Source organism: Stenella coeruleoalba, assembly GCF_951394435.1.
Source record: "Stenella coeruleoalba genome assembly, chromosome: 1".
Taxonomy (NCBI): Eukaryota; Metazoa; Chordata; class Mammalia; order Artiodactyla; family Delphinidae; genus Stenella; species Stenella coeruleoalba.
In genome coordinates this window covers 149254405-149275892 of record NC_137169.1, presented here as the reverse complement: position 1 = coordinate 149275892, position 21488 = coordinate 149254405, and the positions used below count along the sequence as shown (strand labels likewise).

The 21488-nt window shown below is 46.1% G+C and overlaps 1 protein-coding gene across 1 annotated transcript in view; it reads left to right on the top strand.

Annotated features, from left to right (window-relative positions):
* KIF26B (kinesin family member 26B) overlaps positions 1 to 21488 on the top strand; it is a 498005-nt gene that overhangs the window by 376760 nt on the left and 99757 nt on the right. Inside the window, exon 6 of the mRNA XM_079904855.1 lies at positions 19620 to 19826. Within this exon, the coding sequence (XP_079760981.1) occupies positions 19620 to 19826 (207 nt within the window). The remainder of the gene's footprint in view (positions 1 to 19619; positions 19827 to 21488) is intronic.

The following is a 21488-nucleotide window of genomic DNA, read 5'->3' as shown; positions in this document are numbered from 1 at the left end:
GTTTTACTTCTTCTTTTCCGATTTGAATTCCTTTTATTTCTTTTTCTTCTCTGATTGCTCTGGCTAAAACTTCCAAAACTATGTTGCATAGGAGTGGTGAGAGTGGGCAACCTTGTCTTGTTCCTGATCTTAATGGAAATGATTTCAGTTTTTCACCATTGAGGACGATATTGGCTGTGGGTTTGTCATATATGGCCTTTATTATGTTGAGGAAACTTCCCTCTATGCCTACTTTCTGGAGGATTTTTATCATAAATGGGTGTTGAATTCTGTTGAAAGCTTTCTCTGCATCTATTGAGATGATCATATGGTTTTTCTCCTTCAATTTGTTAATATGGTGTATCTCATTGATTGATTTGCATATATTGAAGAATCCTTGCATTCCTGGGATAAACCCAATGTGATCATGGTGTATGATCCTTTTAATGTGCTGTAGGATTCTGTTTGCTAGTATTTCGTTGAGGATTTTTGCATCTATGTTCATCAGTGATGTTGACCTGTAGTTTTCTTTGTTTGTGACATCTTTGTCTGGTTTTGGTATCCGGGTGATGGTGGCCTCATAGAATGAGTTTGGGAATGTTCCTCCCTCTGCTGTATTTTGGAAGAGTTTGAGAATTTGCCTGTGAAGCCATCTGGTCCTGGGCTTTTGTTTGTTGGAAGATTTTTAATCACAGTTGCAATTTCAGTGCTTGTGATTGGTCTGTTTATATTTTCTATTCCTTCCTGGTTCAGTCTTGGAAGGTTATACTTTCTAAGAATATGTTCATTTTTTTCCAGGTTGTCCATTTTATTGGCATAGAGTTGCTTGTAGTAATCTCTTATGATGCTTTGTATTTCTGCAGTGTCCATTGTAACTTCTTTTTCATTTCTAAATTTATTGATATGAGTCCTCTTCCTCTTTTTCTTGATGAGTCTGACTTAAGGTTTATCAAGTTTGTGTATCTTCTCAAAGAAACAGCTTTTAGTTTTATTAATCTTTGCTGTTGTTTCTTTGTTTCTATTTCATTTATTTCTGCTATGTTATTTATGATTTCTTTCCTTCTACTAACTTTGGGTTTTGTTTGTTCTTCTTTCTCTAGTTCCTTTAGGTGTAAGATTAGATTGTTTATTTGAGATTTTTCTTGTTTCTTGAGGTAGGATTGTATTGCTATAAACTTCTCTCTTAGAACTGCTTTTGCTGTGTCCGATAGGTTTTGGATCTTCGTGTTTTCATTGTCATTTGTCTCTACGTATTTTTTGATTTCCTCTTTGATTTCTTCAGTGATCTCTTGGTTATGTAGTAACGTATTGTTTAGCCTCCATGGGTTTGTTTTTTTTATGGGTTTTTTCCCCCTGTAATTTATTTCTAATCTTGTAGCTTTGTGGGCAGAAAAGATGCTTGATATGATTTCAATATTCTTAAATTTACTGAGGCCTGATTTGTTACCCAAGATGTGATCTGTCCTGGAGCTTGTTCCATGTGCACTTGGGAGGAACGTGTAATCTGCTGTTTTCAGATGGAATGTCCTATAAATACCAATTAAATCTATCTGTTCTATTGTGTCATTTAAACCATGTGTTTCCTTATTAATTTTCTGTCTGGATGATCTGTCCATCGGTGTCAGTGAGGTGTTAAAGTACCCCACTATTATTTTGTTACTGTCAATTTCTTCTTTTATAGCTGTTAGCATTTGCCTTATGTTTTGAGGTGCTCCTCTATTGGGTGCATATATATTTATAATTGTTATATCTTCTTGGATTGATCCCTTGATCATTTTGTAGTGTACTTCCTTGTCTCTTGTAACATTCTTTATTTTAAAGTCTATTTTATCTGATATGCATATTGCTACTCCAGCTTTTTTTGATTTCCATTTGCATGGAATAACTTTTTCCATCCCCTCACTTTCAGTCTGTTTGTGTGCCTAGGTCTGAAGTGGGTCTCTTGTAGACAGCATATATATGGGTCTTGTTTTTGTATCTTTTCAGCAAACCTGTGTCTTTTGGCCGGAGCACTTAATCCATTCACACTTAAGGTGATTATCAATATGTATGTTCCTATTCCCATTTTCTTAATCGTTTTGTGTTTGTTTTTGTAGGTCCTTTTCTTCTCTTGTGTTTCCCACTTAGAGAAGTGCCTTTAGCATTTGTTGTAGAGCTGGTTTGGTGGTGCTGAATTCTCTTAGCTTTTGCTTGTCTGTAAAGCTTTAGGTTTCTCCCCGTGGAATCTGAATGAGATCCTTGCTGGCTGGAGTAATCTTGGTTGTAGGTTCTTCCCTTTCATCACTTTAAATATATGTGCCTCTCCCTTCTGGCTTATAGAATTTCTGCTGAGAAGTCAGCTGTTAACCTTATGGGAGTTCTCTTGTATGTTATATGTTATTTTTCCCTTGTTGCTTTTAACAATTTTTCTTTGTCTTTAATTTTTGTCAGTTTGATTACTATGTGTCTTGTCATGTTTCTCCTCGGGTTTTTCCTGCCTGGGGCTCTCTGTGCTTCCTGGACTTGGGTGGCTATTTCCTTTCTCATGTTAGGGAAGTTTTCAACTATAATATCTTCAAATATATTCTCGGGTCCTTTCTCTTTCTCTTCTCCTTCTGGGACCCCTATAATGCAAATGTTGGTGCGCTTAATCTTGTCCCAGAGGTCTGTTAGGCTGCCTTCATTTCTTTTCATTCTTTTTTCTTTATTCTGTTCTGTGGCAGTGAATTCCAACATTCTGTCTTCCAAGTCACTTATCCATTCTTCTGCCTCAGTTATTCTGCTATTGATTCCTTCTGGTGTATTTTTCATTTCAGTTATTGTTTTGTTTATCTCTGTGTGTTTGTTCTTTAATTCTTCTAGATCTTTGTTAACCATTTCTTGTATGTTCTCGATCTTTGTCTCCATTCTCTTTCCAAGGTCCTGGATCATCTTCACTATCATTATTCTGAATTCTTTTTTTGGAAGGTTGCCTATCTCCACTTCCTTTAGTTGTTTTTCTGGGGTTTTATCTTGTTCCTTCATCTGGTACATAGCCCTCTGCCTTTTCATTTTGTCTGTCTTTCTGTGAATGTGGTTTTTTTCCCACAGGCTGCAGGATTGTAGATCTTCTTGCTTCTTCTGTCTGCCCTCTGGTGAATGAGGCTATCTAAGATACTTGTGCAAGCTTCCTGATGGGAGGGACTGGTGGTGGGTAGAGCTGGGTGTTGCTCTGGTAGGCAGAGCTCAGTAAAACTTTAATCTGCTTGTCTCCTGATGGATGGGGCTGAGTTCCCTCCCTCCTCGTTGTTTGGCCTGAGGTGATCCAGCACTGGAGCCTACCTGGGCTCTTTGGTGGGGCTAATGGCAGACTCCTGGAGGGCTCATGTTGAGGAGTACTTCCCAGAACTTCTGCCACCAGTGTCCTTGTCCATATGGTGAGCCACTGCCACCCCTCCCCACCCCGCATCTGCAGGAGACCCTCCAACACTAGCAGGTAAGGCTGGTTCATTGTCCTATGGGGTCACTGCTCCTTCCCCTGGGTCCTGATGCACACATTACTTTGTGTATGTCCTCCAAGAGTGGAGTCTCTGTTTCCCCCAGTCCTGTCAAAGTCCTGCAATCCAATCCCACTAGCCTTCAAAGTCTGATTCTCTGGGAATTCCTATTCCCGTTGCCGGCCCCCCAGGTTGGGAAGCCTGACGTGGGGCTCAGAACCTTCACTCCCGTGGGTGGACTTCTGTGGTATAAGTGTTCTGCGGTTTGTACATCACCCACCCAGCGGTTATGACATTTGATTTTATTGTGATTGCACCCCTCTTACCATCTCATTGTGACTTCTCCTTTGTCTTTGGATGTGGGGTATCTTTTTTGGTGAGTTAGGTACTTCTGGTACCTAAATGGGATTCAAGTATCCTGTCGATGACTGTTCAGCAGTTAGTTGTGCTTCTGGTGCTCTCACAAGAGGGAGTTAGTGCACGTCCTTCTACTCCACCCTCTTGAACCAGTCTCCCACCTGTGCTTTTTTAAAGTGCTGAAATATGTTTTAGCCTGTCGAGCCACAGCAGTACAAGGGGAAAAAATGGCTTTAGGGAGTCCCACAAAACCTGCCAAAGCAGCCATAAATATATTCAGTGTAAAGTCTGTTTGGTGTACAGTTTACATGCTCTAGGTTGGGCTTGACCTAAAGAGTTTGTATTAGCCCTCTTGCCTTGTCTTCCCAGGGAAGCAGTTGTGGTAGAGAGGAAAATGTATATGACTTCCACCCAGAGCTGGGTTTGATCCTGTTTCTGCTGCTTATTTCTATGAGATTTTAGGGAAGCCATTTTGCTCCTTTGAACCTATTTCTTCTATGACAATAAAAGGCCTACCTTACAGGGTAGCTGGGAGATTTGGCAAAGAGCGAGGCAGAGGTAAGTCCTCAAGAGAGGCTTGTTAAATTGAAACCACTTGCAAGAGCTGGCACTGAGCAAAAGGGTCAACAGCATTCTCCACCACCACCACCTCCCCAAAACCCCTACACACCCACAGTGTCCCTCAGAGAGTCCAGCAGTCAGAATGCACTTACGTCCGTATATTTTGTAAATTCAGACACACCCCCGCCTCCCAGTCAGCATAACTACCACCTCCTACCCACCCCCTAGAAACAGAAGAAGCAAGAGTTTAGAATCTGAGCAGGTTGCTTTAAAAACATTTCCAACCCTGACCTAATTTGTTATTATTATTTATAGAAAAGTCTTCCTCTTCCTTCCTATCGTCTTTTATTTTCCTTTGCACCTGCATCCAGAGCCTTCCCAGGAAAGATTCCATTTCCCAATACTTCCATCTCTCATTTCTAAGTCTCAAATTAAAACCTTACGGTAGAATTGAGCTCTGACTGGGTGAAAGGCACCATCAGTGATACTGAGGATGTGAAGATAAACGAGATGCAGGCTCTACTTCAAGGCACTCATAGTCTTACAAATTTGAAAATGAGTTTTTTGCCTAGAACATAACTGCCATTTGTAACTGCCAGATCTTTGTATCAGCCCCTGGGCTCGGCCACCTAAGTCTCTCTCTTAGCTGCCACCATCATGTCCTACCCAGACACCTCTACCCTACACTCAGTCTTCTGGGGGAAATTCACCATAGTCTCATTTACTCCCTTTTTACAGATGAATGGTTTTTTTTTTTATCGTGCATGAGAGTTTATTAAATCAGTTCATTCTAAGTAGAGTTCACTAGAGCTTTCCCTAATGCTGCCCGAGGGCCCATTGCCATCTGGTCTGTGTTATAGGTAGATAGTATTATAATGAGATCTTCTGGTACCTAAATGGGATTCAAGTTGGATCTGGGTTATATCATCATCCTCACTTTGAGGGCGTCAAAGCTGGATAAACTGGCTGGAAGGTCGCTGGTTTTCACCTACCCAACAAAGCAAAATTTGCATTTCCTCTGCCCCACCCAGTGAGTGTTACATGTTTTTGGTGACTGGTTTATTCTGAAACACTTCCATCAAATTCAAGCAATGTTCTGGACGAACTGTGATCCGGAAGCAGAGGATCCTTCCCTGGTGAAATTACCCTAAGTCTTCAGATTTTAATAACTGTTTTCCACATGAAATAAATATTGACCATTCTACCCAACCACACATGCTTTTTGATTCTAGAAATTGTTCAGTGAAAGTGTTAAACATCATCCTCAGATATACTCACACTCATCCACACTCATACCCATAGAGTCACACACATTGCAGAGCCAGGGCCGTGTTCTCCAGAAGGAAAAATGGTCTCAGAACGATTGCTGACTTCCTTTCATATTGATTTCTTTATGAGTATAATTTTAATAAGATCCCAAATAATTGCTTGTTTGAGGGAAATAAAAGAACTTATAGGAAGAGTTGGTCTGGATTTTGTTGTGGGAAGCTTATGCTTCCGTGACAGTAATAAAAGCCTGGGGGGGGGACTTCCCTGGGGGCGCAGTGGTTAAGAATCCACCCACCAATGCAGGGGACACGGGTTCGATCCCTGGTCCGGGAAGATCCCACATGCTGCGGAACAACTAAGCCCATGTGCCACAACTACTGAGCCTGCGCTCTAGAGCCCGCGAGCCAGAACTACTGAGCCTGTATGCCTAGACCACATGCTCTGCAACGAGAGAAGCCACCGCAGTGAGAAGCCCGCGCACCACAATGAAGAGTAGCCCCCACTCGCTGCAACTAGAGAAAGCCCGCGTGCAGCAACAAAGACCCAATGCAGCCATAAATAAATAAATAAATAAATTTATATTAAAAAAAGCTATAGGGTAAAAAAGCTACAGAACAAATAAGTATAAATGCAAGATTTGGGCTACTTTTAGTAGAAAGTTCCTTAACCTATTGATCCTTCCCTAGGTTAGCAATTATCTTATTTCACTTTAGAACTTTTCCTCAAGGAGAAATATGGAATAGAATCAGAAGCCAGTTTTATTTTGACAGCACAGAAACATTCTTTCTTTAGCTCCCAGAGTATCTAAAACTAATAAGACTGTCATTTGCCTTGGATTTAACATTCACGTCAGTCGTGTTTTTGATCCACAATGGAGTTTGAAGGAAATATTCCATGAGGATGAAGCCAACATACCTCCTGAACAGTGGTTCTCCAAGTGTGAGGCCCAGACCAGCAGCAGCAGCAGGAACTTGCTGGAAATGCCGATTCTCAGTCCCACCCCAGACTTCCTCCTGAATCAGAAACTCTGGGGGGGGTGGAGGTGTGGCCAGAAATCTGTGTTTCAACAAGTAGTTTAAGTTTGAGTAGTTTCCTGGTTTTTTTGTTTTTTTTGAGTATCCTCTTTATTTATTTATTTTAAAAAACCAATTTCGTTTAGTTTTTTTTTTTTTATTTGGTTGTGCCAGGTCTTAGTTGTGGCAGGCGGGCTCCTTAGTTGCTGCTCGCCTGCTCCTTAGTTGTGGCATGTGAACTCTTAGTTGCGGCACGCATGTGGGATCTAGTTCCCTGACCAGGGATTGAACCCGGGCCCCCTGCATTGGGAGCTCGTAGTCTTAACCACTGTGGCACCAGGGAAGTCTCTAGCTTGCTGTTTGTAAGTAAGAAGACATGAGCTTCACCTTGCATGCTTATATGAAATCAATTCCCAGGAACGTGGTTACTGAAAACAAAAATGTGCCAAGGGAGACCATAGCTGGTGGCCAATTGCCTCATACAAGTTTTTAAAGAAAAGAATCTGTGTTGTGTCCCTTGTGTGATTGATAGAAACCCAGTCACTGACTGGGAGCATGAATCAGCTGCAGGACAGAGTAATGTCCAATAGGTGAGCTAATACATGATCCCAAGGGTGGAGGAGCGAAGGCTGCGGATTCTCCTCTACTAGGGAGAAAAGAGATGTTCTTTTCTGTCAGGTAGTTCCCTAACAACCACCGACACAGTCTGTTCCGTGGTAGAACAGAGCAGTCTACGTCCTGTGGCTTTATGAACAACTACCGTACAGCAAGCGCTCTCTTCTTGAGAGTTCTGAAGCAGATCTGTCTGGCTCTTTCCCTGAATGCAAATGTTTTGGCATACTTTGCTTTCCTAGGTAAGGAGGGTGCCTTCCTCACTGGCATTTTAATAAATATTTATTTGTTGGTTGACTGGTTCATTATTCTCCTTGTCAGGTAACGTGGCTGCTTCTAGCACCAAGTTCACACGCATACAGCAGACTCCTGACTCTGCACAGAGTTGCCATTTACACAAGCCTCGCAGTAGACTCGTTGAACAAGTGGTCAGCACGTCTAAAATGCTACGCTATTAAAGTGCTAGTTACATAAACACTCTCTTCCTTAACTTTTGTAACACCCCACAGTGGAAGAAAGTTGGTGGTGGTGTTAACACTGGTTTACAGATGGAGAAATCGGGACTACAGAGCTGTTGTTCTATTGCAGAGGGATGGGAACCTCCCAGTTACTTTCCTTCTCTGTCCTTCAATGGCTCCCCATTATCCCAGTTAAGTACAAAGTTTTTAGTTTGGCAAGGAAGTCTCTCCACAGTCTGACATCCACCTATTTTTGCAGTCGAATTTCTTACCCCTCCTCCACCCTGCCCACCCTAAACAGCATCAGAGTGAAATCATAAAACAATAGTCACTGAGCCCTTACTGTGTGCCAGGCTCTTTGCCAAGAGCTTCACGTGCATCAGCTCATGTAATCCCCATAAGAGTTTCCATGAGGTGTAGGCATTATTACCACCTCCACTTTATAGATGAGGAAACCGAGGCACAGAGAAGATGAGACACTTGACTCAAATCCCCATAGCTACTTGCAGGTTCCAACACACCAGTCAGCCTCTGCCCACATGCTCCCTCTGCCTGGGTGCCTGCACCCTGCTTTAGGTGCCTAGCTGACCCTGACTCCTCTTCCAGGTCTCATGGATCATCTTCAGGAAACCTTTCCTGGCCCTGCTCCCCTACTGGAAATGTCCCCTCCCAACTGGGTCCTCATGGTTTCCCAGGACAAAGCTCTTTTGTACCACCTGGTACACTTTTTATCTCACCTGATACACTAAGCCCTTTGAAGACAACAGCTGGTTTTTAAGCTCTGTAACCACAGAGCCTGTCATGGTACCTGGCTCAGACTGAGACATGCTCAACAGATGTTGAAGGAATGAATGGATGGAGGCTTTCTGATTCCTGCTCTGGGTGTTTCCCCACTAGACTAGTTGGGGAGTGGCCAGGAGTCTAGGAGAGTCACTGGTCATTGCTTTGTCCAGTCCGTGTCCCTTGGGCAAATTTCTTCTAACCTGAGGTTTCTAAGTCCAAACAAGATTAACTGTGTACCATGATCTGTTGAGGGGACAGCAGTTCAGGCTCCTTGGAAATACAAAGAGGGAAGTTTGTGGGTTCACCTAGAAGGCAAGATAAAACAGCCCTATGTAAGCTGGAGCCCAGGAACAAAGTTCTACCATGGTGATACCTCCCAGTAACAGAGCCCCGTGGCGGTGTCCATTCTACAGAGCCATGATCAAGCTCCCCCACGCGTTCTGATCTTTGAGGAAAAGCTGATTCCACACGATGCCAAAGGGCCTGTCGAGGGTATTTGTGGGACCTAAGTGAAGTTCACTTTCATAGTTTGGCAAGCTGTAGCTTCAGACCCTCCATCCCAGAACATGATAAATGCTTCTGACGTTTGCTTCAGACACAGCACGCTAGGATGGCTTTTCAGTTCTCAAATGCAGGAGTACGCCTGATTGATCGAGTGTCTTTCATTAAAGGTCGCTGAAGCCCCTCAGCCACAGGAGTGATGCCCCCCCTCCCAGGCCCTTTCCCCAGGCCCAGGCTTCTGGGCAAGGAGGATTACTGTTGTTGGATTATCGGCATATACCTGAATTTGTTGGGGGTTTTTTTTTTTTTCAATTCTTAATATAATCACGCTGGAGAAGACTGCAATGAGGTAAATCTCACATTTACTTGGTACTTCTCTCCCCAAACTCCATCTGATTCTTCATACACACATTTTAAGAAAATAAGGAGAAAACATGTCCTCCAAATAATCCTCCACATTAGAATTTACCATTCTGCTTCGAACCTGCGTCCTGCTGCCAGCGAGGGCTTCCCTGCCAAGGTAGAGCCAGTTAAGGGAATTAGAGGGGGTCAGTGGTCTGCCTCTGGCCAGAGGTGGTGGGAGATTTTCATTAGCATTTGCCCCTTTGCCTCCCACTGGGCTTCCGTCACCCTCCTCCTCTTGTCAGCATGTCCTTCACCTCCAGGGGCTGCCCAGGTCGATCAGATCCCATCGAGTTCTTCCAACAAGAAGGCAGCATGCGCTCGGGGCTCTTTGGAGCTAAGCCGAGAGTTCAGGTTGCTTTGGTTCGAAGCCTAAAACCTGAAAATAAAGTAATCTGAAATGGAAATGCCACCTTCTCCCTTTTCTGTTCTACGTATTTCTGACTTTCCTCACCCTCCCACCTCCGCCTGTGCCTCCCTTGCTCGGCCCTGGCCCGGCTCTGTGCATACTGTGCGTTTCATACGTGTTCAGTGGAATTGGACAGATGCACTTCTGAGTAGGGAGGCCGTTCGGAGGAGCTCACAGCGAAAGCGTTGGAGTAATTGTGGCTAGTGTTGCTGTGATTGAACTCTCTTCATCTTTTTTATTGAATGAGAATGAAAGTCTCTAAGACTCATTAAGGGTCCAGGGTTTGGGGACCGAGGTACTGGCGTCACATCTTCCTCCTGCTTCCTTCTTCCCTCTCCTTTCCCTCTCTTAGTGTGAGAAGGTCAAGAGAATGTGGAGCTGGGCATGGCCATCCATTGAGTACATCAGGCTTCAATGAAAGTTACATTTACCCTGAATGCCAGCTAAGACTGTTCCAGATTTCACCCTCTTGGCCCTAAAGATCCCTCAGGTGCTTTTTCTTACCAGGACAAGTCCCTCCTTCTTCTCTTTCCTAGAACTAGGGCTGCAGAGTTGCAGGCTGGAGAAACAGCCCAGTCCTGGAGTGTGCATCACGCCCACGGCTTTTCCAGGAGGGGACTTTTCCAAGAGGGGACTCGGTCCCCTGCATCGACCCCGACCTCCCCTGGGGGCCTGGAGAAGGACGTCTTCTCTCCCAACACCAAGCGTGCAGTCCTGTGGGCCTGGAGAAACCTCAGTGCTGAGCTTGAGGGGGTTCTGTGCTGGCTTACCTGACATCTTCCCCAGGAAGCACTGAGAACCCGGGCTCATGCTGGCACCCCTAGGTTCTACTCAGGTCTCATCCATACGGAGTGCTGCCAGGAATAAAATTATCATCCCGTGAGAGATGCACATATGTGATGGAACTTGGGAGCAGCATGGACAGTGTTCCTAAGTGACAGTTTTATAAAGAAAATGGACTGAAGTGATGAATGCCAGCAAAATACATAGCTAATTATTAGATGATCACAGCTGTTGCCTTTTTCATTTAGATAACTATGGTGCTTCACTAAATTCCATGGTGGACCTGGTAGCTAGTATTTCTGGATACTCCCCTGACCGGGCGATTTGACTTATTTTCAGAGTTCTGGGTGTTATTTATCTAGGTCAAAGGCCAGAAGCAGTGGGATAGTGCAATTCCTGGGACCAAGGAGAACCCAGTAATGAGGGACAGAAGACACTAAATCAAGTGTCAGGTTAGCAAGCTGAAGTCTTCATATTTATAATCAACTGGGCTGCAGAAAAGAAAAACAGCTTTCCCTTGGCCCTGTTGGTGGCCAAGCTGAACAGCATCTTTGGTGACAGACGAGCTGGCATCAGCAGATGCAGCGTTTCTTGAATGCTCGTGATTTAACAACAGCTCTATTAGTTAGCTCTCCAGTCGTAACCCATGAGCGAGCTTTACAGTAAATGGGCCCTTTATTAACTTATTAGTGCCCAAATCCAAACTGACTCCACCTGAAAGAACTCTAATTTAAGGAGTGCCCATGGCTGCTTTTCTCAACAATTTCTTCCCTGATCTTTTATCTTTTGAATGGGTATTTCCAAAGATAAAATAACCACAATCACCAGAAACTAACCACAATAGTTTTCCTACCCAGTATTCAGAAAAATCTCCATTTGTCACTTACCCAGGATTTACCAAAAATCGGGCATCAGAGAGAGTGGGTGGCAGTTGGAAGACCTAAGCTAACTCTATACAGATTGGGCGGCCTCGGGCAAGCCTTGCAGCCTCAGCTCTGTAGTGTATGGTGAGATGATGCTTTCTCTCTCTAGCTCTCTCTTATGGGCACAAACAATTAAGAATCTAGTGACTAGGTCTTCTGCACTCCCAGGTCAAAGGTGGTTAAAGGGAGAGCTGGGAGAGCAGAGATCATCTGCTAGATTCCTGAGAACGCTGGCTCGTACAGCACTGTCATGAATGAGGGCTCAGTGTGATGATAACTTATTTATTGAGGACCTACTTTGTGCCAAGTACTCCGCATGATTATTTGCTTAATAATCTTATAAAGCCCTCCGGATAGGGGCTATTATTTCCATTTTATTGTTGAGGAAACTGTTAAAATAATATGTTGCTAGTCACACAGCTTGTAAGAGCCAGGACGTCCTGACTTCGAAGTTCATGATCTTTCTAGATGTGGCTTGAGGGAGATTAAGTCACTTGTCCACAGATGCACATCCATAAAAGGTACAACCAGAACTCAAACCCAGGCAGTGGGTCTCCAGAGAATGTGCTCCGAAACTCCAGGCTGTGCTCCACGTGGTCAGAGGGAGGACACTCAGACAGTGAGCGTTCTTAATATTGGAGAGGGTCAGAATCCCACATCCCACTTGACAGAGAATGCCTGTGTCTTAGGATGTAGCTTTTTTTTTTTAATATGTATTTATTCATTTATTCGGCTGTGCCAGGTCTTAGTTGTGGCATGCGGGATCTTTTAGTTGTGGCATGCGGGCTCTTAGTTGCGGTGTGTGGGATCTAGTTCCCTGACCAGGGATCGAACCCAGGTCCCCTGCATTGGGAGCACAGAGCTTTAACCACTGGGCCACCAGGGAAGTCCCAGGATGTATATTTAAACAGCTTATCCATTTAAAATAAGTATCCTAGCACTGAACTAAGAGATGGGGCCTTTTCTAACAGGCTGCTGTCAGAGTCGCTGTCCTTGCTGACAGACTAGCCCCTGAAATGTGCCCATTCTCCCTCCTCGAATCCTGGCCAGATTTTTCCCAACCTGCTAATTGGTGTAAGGGGCCCCGCTCCCGAAGGCTGCCCGGCCATGAGCATCACAGGAAGGGCTTGTCCCCTGGCTTCGTTCTCCCTCCTTCCAGCACTGTGGTCCCCTGATGGCTGCCTGGTGACAGATGCTGGTGATGGAGGGCGTCAGGGAATCTCCCATCCCCACTCCCCGAAGCGCTTCTTCGCGGAGCACCTCTCATTATGGCCCCGTTTCTGGTCTCGCACATGTTCTCCCACACTTAGCTCTATTATGCCACCACTTGTCTCCTTTCCCAGCCTGGCTTTGAATAACGTAAATCTTTCCTCTTGATAGCGTCGCTGCTCATTATTTTCTGTCTGGTACCACATGAGCTTACCCACTGGTACCTCTGAGAAGCCAGCCACCCACAGTGCAGCGACAGTCCCCCCCCCATCTCGTAAAGGTGGCTCAGTGCGGGCCCAGCCCCAGGTGGGAGAGGTTCAAGCCCTGCTGGCTTTGGTGGGAGGACAGCGCTCTTTCTTTGGCTCCGACCCAGAACACACTCTGTAGGAGGAGTGGGTCAGGGGCCACTGCCCTTTCACCTTTGCCAGGCAACTGGCTTTGGACAAGTCACTTGAGTATCCTCTACTGAGTGATTGATTTTATCAACACGGGGCAGATGCTGCCCCCAAACAGGCCCGGAGTGCCCTCAGCCTCCTGAAGTCTGCCCTCTACCCCCCAAACTCAGCACTGGATCCAACGGCTCTGGACCTCCAGGTGAAGATTAGCCTGTGGTCTTCGAATATGTCATGTAGGATTATTACTGTGGTTTTATGCAAAGAAATGCACTCCGATTTTGTTCTGTAACTAACAACTCAACTGTGCCTAGAATCTCTGGAGTCCCTCAGTGTGACCCTGTGATTCTGTAACAGTAACTATGTTTCGATGGAATAATGACTTTGTAACGTAATGTTGAAAAGCTCCCTCTGTAAATGTAGGGAGCACACACCTGCTTGGTGCTCCCTGGACTTCCCAGTATCGGAGTTATTTGAGACCTCCAAGATTATTACTATTTGGAATTTGATTCCATGGTCTCCTTAAAAACTTCTGGAAGGGCTTCCCTGGTGGCGCAGTGGTTGAGAGTCCGCCTGCCGATGCAGGGGACGCGGTTTCGTGCCCCGGTCTGGGAAGATCCCACATGGCGCGGAGCGGCTGGGCCCATGAGCCATGGCCGCTGAGCCTGCGCATCCGGAGCCTGTGCTCCGCAACAGGAGAGGCCACAGCAGGGAGAGGCCTGCGTACCGCAAAAAAAAGAAAAACAACTTCTGGAAGCTTTCAGGCACATGAAATCATCAAGATCTTCCTTTAGAAAAAGTAATTGCAGATTATTTCTAGAAACTTTACCAGAAAGTTTAAACTTTCTCCTGTTCTAAAACCCAATTCTAATTTCTTTCTTTACAAAACATCTTTGCCTGTCTCTCGTATCAGGTTAAGCACGCACATTTGGCAAATCAAAAGGGGGAAAGAACGTCATATTTGTGGGTTTCAGTGTGCCCGTGGTGGATTAGCAATAGAATCTTACATTATGTTATAAGGAGGAAACCACTCTTTAAATATTGGCTGGAAAGTCACACCCTTAATCACTTGCAGTGTGTTTTAGAAATTGGCACTATTGTAAAAATCTTTTACAATAGATTTGTCAGAATGTCCTAAGCATAGAAGAATATGGAAGGTTGCTGCATTTCTTGGTAGATCAGAAAAGCGAGTGTGTTGAGAAGAATACATATGGAGAAGTATACACTGTTTAAGGTTCCTGTCTCTTCAGTCATCTTACTTGGAATGGTTGGAGAATTTTCCTGAAGTGGCTAATGTACCATAAGTAGACAATGTGAGTACATCTATCACGTGTGATCAAGACAGAAAAGAAGGGAATAAAATAAGGTCAATACCTCATTAGCTTTTAGAGCCTCAGATCACATTTTACATGGATTACTCCCCTTTACAGAAGATGTCGGTAGACTGTATGTTCTTTAATTTGGGGCGGGGGGAGGAAGAAGGAGGATATTTTATTCTTTGTCTCTCGTCACTGTGGATATATATGTTCATTAAATATTTTTTTTCCTTTAATTAAAAAAATTAAGCCTTGGAGAAAGGCTTCTAATGCTATTAATTTGATGTAGAAAGTCTACTTTATACTAGTTGGTTTGAAGAATATGAATTCATTCTTTTTTTTCCTCCCTTCCTTTTTTCTTTGAAGAATGATATTTTATACTTGTATGTTGCTCTAGAGTCTGTCTTTATTTCTTTATTTCTTCACACCTGTCCTGCAAGGGAGGTGACACAGCTGGCCCACTTTAGGGATAAGGAAACCAAGGCCCCTGCCTTAGGTGAACAGCCACACCATGGTGGTGGTGTTTGGATAAGAACCCAGTCTCCTGGCTCCTAGCAGGCAGTGCCCATCACACCTGGAACCTGTAAGAAAGGAGATGTACTTTAGGTACAATGGACCCTTTTGTTATCCCTCCTTTTTTCCCCCTCAAGAGCTGAATCCCATCCAAACATACGTAGAAACCAAGGAAGGCTTCCTGGGCTGCGCTGAGGGCAGCACGGCACTGCCTCGGCCTTCCCCGTCGCTGTCATCAGGCAGGGCTGGACGTCAGCTCAGTCTCTCGCCTGGGCTTCGCTCTCGCTCATCTGAGGCTAAATCGCCCTTGAGAGACGGGACGGTGGGTGTTTACGTGGCTTACACGCATCACCGGGAGTCTCAGTGTCACCATCGCTGCCACTCTGCCTCAGCGAGAGGGACACAGGACGCCGGCCTGAGTTGTCAGTGCTCCCCTGGCTCTGCGGTTTGGCTGTTCTGTCTCGGGAGATGGCTCCTTTGGGTCTAGAATCCCTTCTGATGGTCTCACCCGCCCTACTTGCCCCACCATGCTTTCTGCTGGCAGATTTGGGTGAACCCATCTCACATGCCTCTGTGTGCCTTGGAGAACCATTTCCAGATGTGTTTTAGGAACTTAAGAGTAGATGTGGAAAGTAAAGATAATTCTGATACTGAGGATGGCTGTGTCCTCTCTGTGTCCCACTACCCCACCATCGTCTGTAGTCTTTCTCTGACTGGTGAGGGACTCTTCGGATGGTCAAATTTGCCCCCAGCCCTCCTGGGCCATATAGTCTGAAGAGAGCCTGCGGCCGGACAGCTTGGGGGTAGAGAGACAGGTAGCGAGGAACCTCCCTGGTCCTCAACCGTGCGCTTGTGCACTGAGCCTCAGGACGGGGGGGGGGGGGGGGGGGGGGGGGCGGGGAGTCTGGTTGACCACGTGGGCGGATCTGCCTCTCAGTGGGCTGCGCCGAAGGCTGTGGCAGCCGGCGCTGCTCCATGTTGATGGAGAGTCTGTCCAGTTCAGACGCAAAGCTCTGCGAGTCTCACGTATCCGCTCTCCATCAGTCCTGCCAGGCCATCCAGTAGGAGGCGCTGGGGTGATTAATGAGCAGGACAGGAAGACAAGTGCTGCCTGGAGCAACCGCTGTCTGCCCCCATCCACTGAATAATTAGATAACTGCGGCAAAGCGGGCTGTCAACCAGGGAGAGCTTTGGTAGGTGACGTGCTAAGCTAGTCCCAGAGAGTCAGGGCGTCAGGCCCACGCTCCCCCACTTTGGGCCTCTCTAGCTCCTCTGCTGCTGGGCCTAAAATAGTGACAGTCCCCTGGACCCTGAGAGCTGGGGAGAAGGCTATGCACGTTGACAGCTGTGGGTACCCTCTACCCAGGGCAGCAGTCAGAGGGAGGGTTGACGTACATGTTGCCAAAAACCTACCAGTGTTTGCAACAAAAGCACAAACTCCTGGCAAGAAGTCGGGAGACTTTCTTGATCACAAGTGGTATCTCCTAAGCACTTTAGTTACAGAGGATTAGCAGGAAGTGCAGTGCTGGGCTCAAGGAATAATGACACAAAGAAACGAAGCAGAGAAACCCAATTTCCTTCCTTTAAGGGGAAAAAAATTATCCATTTATTTAAATGAATTACAAAGGAGAGAATGGAGTGTGGCATTTCCCTCAGCCCGGAATTCAGTGGATTTTTAAAGAGCTGCATATCTCCTTGGTCAGACCAGAAGCTGGGATCTGCAGCCTCTCTGCAGAAATTGAACTGCAGGCTCAGAAGTTCATTAAGATTCAGGAGCCTTCCCCCTGGACAAATGACTCACTGATCCAGCCCCTTCTGTGCTGCTTCTCCTTGCGGGCCCTTGCCTGGCTTAGTTCATATTGTACATTCAGCACCTCTAGTTACTCAGAAATTGCATGCAAAGTTGTGAAATAGAAAAGCAGTGGGCCATGTGACCCCATCAGTTCTGCCTGGGGTTGCATCATCCTTGACTTGTAGTGTTCAGGGGCTGGGCTAGGAGGTTTGCTTACAGAAAGACCAGAGGGGGGCTCCCCTGGTGGCGCAGTGGTTGAGAGTCCGCCTGCCGATGCAGGCGACACGGGTTCGTGCCCCGGTCCGGGAAGATCCCACATGCTGCGGAGCGGCTGGGCCCGTGAGCCATGGCCGCTGAGCCTGCGCGTCCGGAGCCTGTGCTCCGCAACGGGAGAGGCCACAGCAGTGAGAGGCCTGCGTACCGCAAAAAAAAAAAAAAAAAAAAAAGAAAGACCAGAGGGCCCAGACACCTACCAAAAGTTGCACTTTGAATACATGCTGTTAGCACACCTGCTGTGTAAGTGGGGCAAATCTGTAGTAATGAATGGAACTGAAATAAGATTGGAGACATTCATGGTGAACAAGAAAATTGCCAGAATGGAATGTAGACAGAAGTGATGGTCATTGTCATACACGCAATGACTATGTGTGAGACTTGACGGGTTTTACTAACAGGAGCTTTTTTTTTTTTTTTTATGGTACGCGGGCCTCTCACTGCTGTGGCCTCTCCCGTTGCAGAGCATAGGCTCCAGACACGCAGGCCCAGCAGCCATGACTCACGGGCCCAGCCGCTCCGTGGCACGTGGGATCCTCCCGGACCGGGGCACGAACCTGTGTCCCCTGCATCGGCAGGTGGACTCTCAACCACTGCGCCACCAGGGAAGCCCCTAACAGGAGCTTTTTAAGGCCCAGCACTTAATACCCAGCTCCTTCTGCAGTGATTCCCCCATGGCATCCTGTTTTTGAGTCCAGGGCAAGGAGTTCTAAAACCTTAACATTCACACCGTGATTGGAAAATGCTAGGATATCGTGATTCAGATTGTGGCAATACAGAGAAGAGGAGGAGAAAAAGGAATCAGGCACCTACCCTGTGCTCAGCACTTCACATGTCAATTCATTTCATTCCCACAACAGTCCCATGAGATAGGTGATGTTGTCCCTAATATACAGGTGAGAAAACTGAGGCTCCGAGAAGTTTGACTGTGTATAGGAGGCAATACTTGGCATAATGGAAAAAGTATGGGTTTTGGAGTCAGAGGTGGGATCAGAGCCTAGCCTTACCACCCGCAATTTCTGTAGCATCTGTTTTCTCATCTATAAAATCTGGACGCCTATGCACTGGCCTGTTGGGAGGATTCAATAAGATACCATAGATAACAGCACAGCCTTAGCACACAATAGACCCTCAGGAAAAGGCAGGTACCATTGTATGACCTCAGAGAGAAAACCAAGATTTGCACCTTGAGGGGTCAGCCTCCTGCCAACCTTCCACTATGACACCCGCCCCCTCCCCGGCCTCCGGATCCACACCTGAGTACTATTCTTAAGTGATAAGAACAAGCCCAGCTGGGACACGGTGCAAGCCCATCCGGTGAGTCCAGTGCCCTAGGAATTCTTTACCTTTCAGCTTTGCCCACTGCAGATGAGTTCCCATGCCTCAGCAGACACAGCTGAGATAAGCAGGAGGGTGACCTCACTCGGTATGCACAGTGTAGATTATTCTCTGAGCATTTCTGTATGTTTGAAATCCTTTATGTAAAATTTTACAATCCCTTTCCCCAAAATTGCATGACTGAGATTTCTTCAGGCCTGAACATTGATTGGATGAAGAGGGCATGACACAGAGAGGAATTTAAAAATAACCCTGAATATAGCATCAGGATTTGCCACATCGTATTACAAAAATCTCCTGTCTCTGTGTCTGTGTGCCCTGCTCCTCTGTGTATTATGTGTCTTCTGCATCCCCAGTGCCTAGCTCAGTGCCTGGCTCATCGAGTAGGTGAAGTAGCAACGCAGTAACAAAGAGCTGGTAAGGGAGCAAATGCTGGCCATTTCCCCGGGATTTGAGCCTCTAGAACCGTGTGTGTGACTTCAACTTGACTTCTGCTCACTTCAGAACTCTAGGGCAAGCAGTTCATTTCCACAAGTACCCCACGCGGCCCCGGGGTGGGGCTGAGCGGGGCTGAGCCCTAGAAATGTCCATGTTCAATGACTTAGGAGGTGGGTTAAAGGGGCACTGCTGCCTGTTTCCCACAGAGACGCACTTTCATCCCTTGAAACGATCGTTTCTCTGCACTCACTTAATGGGATCCCAAATAACATGTTTCAAACAAGTCTTTTATCACTGTTGCCCCTTGGCACACATTTCAAATGCTGGCCATTAAAAACAGGCCGTTTCACAGGCTTCTAATGATGACACTAATAACTGTGGGTTTTTGTCTCTAAGAGTCCTGACGGGCAAGACTCAAGGAGTAAATTACGGAGCTAACTTTTATGTACAGGGTTTATTGATCTGTGAGCTTCAAGGGAACTACACCAGCCCCCCCCAAAGCTTGGCAGTCCAGATTACCTTTTCATCTAAGTAATTGGGCCACCTGGGTACAGTTAATTTTCTATTTATATTAACAGGAAGACAAAGAACATGATGTGCCAGTTCTGTAATAAAGTAACAGACGTATCAAAATATTCTACCTGGTAATTATAAATCAATTGAGTTTTCCCATGACCCGCTGAGGGTTATGTTGCTAATTCATTGTGCATTTTATCATAATTTGTCACGAGAAGATTCCATGCTGCCACGTATACTTGTGTCTCCGGAGTACGTAAAGGTGCTCCATCATAAAGTATCCAACTGTCTTAATCCCTGTCATTTCCTGCTTTTGTTTCTTAACAGGTGAAAGTCATGCTTCGCGTTTGTTCCACGTTGGCTCGCGATACCTCGGAATCCAGCTCTTTCTTAAAGGTGGACCCACGAAAGAAGCAGATCACCTTGTATGACCCCCTGACATGTGGAGGTCTAAATGCCTTCCAAAAGAGAGGGAATCAAGTTCCTCCTAAGATGTTTGCCTTTGATGCAGTTTTTCCACAAGATGCTTCTCAGGTGGGTACAACCCCTTCTCAGGCTCAGGCAATATTGATTAGTTTCAAGAAGCTTTAACTATTCACTAGGACCCATGAGCTGGGAGGGTATGTTCCAGAGCACCCTGATGGGTCACTTCCACTGTCTACACAACAGCTTTCGGAAGCCAATTTGAGTTCCATTGAATAGTTCAGTCCTTTTGAATCGCTGGTGTCACACCTTGGGCAGGATTGTTGTGCCAGGATTTCAACAAAACATACTCTTGGAGAGAAGGAAGAGAGAGCCAATCAGTGAATGGCAAACAGAAGCAGGAAGAGAGCAGGCAGAATTGGAAGTGTCGGGTACAGCTGCATCGAGATGCTGGCAACTGGTCCATTAAGACCCCACTCCTGCCTGGGCTTCTGGGTGTGAGCATGTAAGAAGGGAAAAGATGTTTCAAGGAGCTGGGTTAGAATTAGCAGGGTTTGGGACTTCCCTGGCGATCCAGTGGTGAAGACTTCGCCTTCCAATTCGATCCCTGGTCAGGGAGCTAAGATCCCACATACCTCTTGGCCAAAAAACCAAAACATAAAACAGAAGCAATATTGTAACAAATTTAATAAAGACTTTAAAAATGGTCCACATCAAAAAAAAAATTTAGAAAAAGAAAAGAATTAGGCAGGGTTCTAGGGCTCCAGAGAGGGCAAGTCCTACTGAGGACCTGGAAGGCTAGGCAGGGAAACTGAGGCTGACGTGCAGTCTTGTGGCCTGCGTCAGGGGAGCGGAGAGGAAGAAGAGAGGCTGGGGAGAGCTGGTGTGTTGGTTAGCTATTGCTGCATTGGAAACCACCCTAAGCCTACTGGATTAAAACCATAAGCATTTATTATTGCTCATGAGTCTGGAGGTCAGCTGAGCATTCCTCTGCTCCTAGCTCAGCTCACCTGTGTGTCAGTGATCAGCTCTGGGTTGGGTCGGCAGCTCTACTGATCTTGGCTGGATGCTATCACATGTTGGAGGGTTGGCTAGTTTTAGGCTGGTCCAGAATGGCTTGGCCAGCTCACCTGGTCTGTGTTCCATGTTGTCTCTTATCAACCAGCAGGCTGTCTTGGGCTTGCTCTCAAGGCAACGAGAGGATCCAAGCTTGCAGGCCTCTTGAGGTCTAGGCTCGGAATTGACACATCATCACTTCTGCTGAATGCGACTGGTCCAAATTCGAGGAGTGGGGGAGAGGCTCTGTCTCTCGATTGGAGGAGCTGCGAAGTCACATTGCAAGGGGCACATACACAGGGAGGGGTGGAGAATTGTGGCCATTTTTGTTAGTCTGTTATGAGTATAATTTGGAGGCTTCTTGGGGGACCAGGGTGCCAAGATTCCTTAACCAAGGCTCCTGGAACCAATCCCAGTAGAACAGATGTGTACTAGAAGATTCACTTACACCATCTGGTGCAATTCATCTGCAATGAATTGGTGCAACTGGATCGTCTAGTAGACATCTATAACCCAGGTTATAGGTGTACAGGGGCCTACTTTGCCTGCATTTTGGCATCAGACACCTGCATCTTCCTGATAAATTTCCAGCACTTCCCAAGATTTAAACAAAACAGTGTGCACTCGGGTAACCAATAGCCTAGAGCAGAACCTGAAGACAAGGTGCTGATGGGTACCATTTGCAGCTCTTGCTAATTTCCTCCATGTGGTATCTGA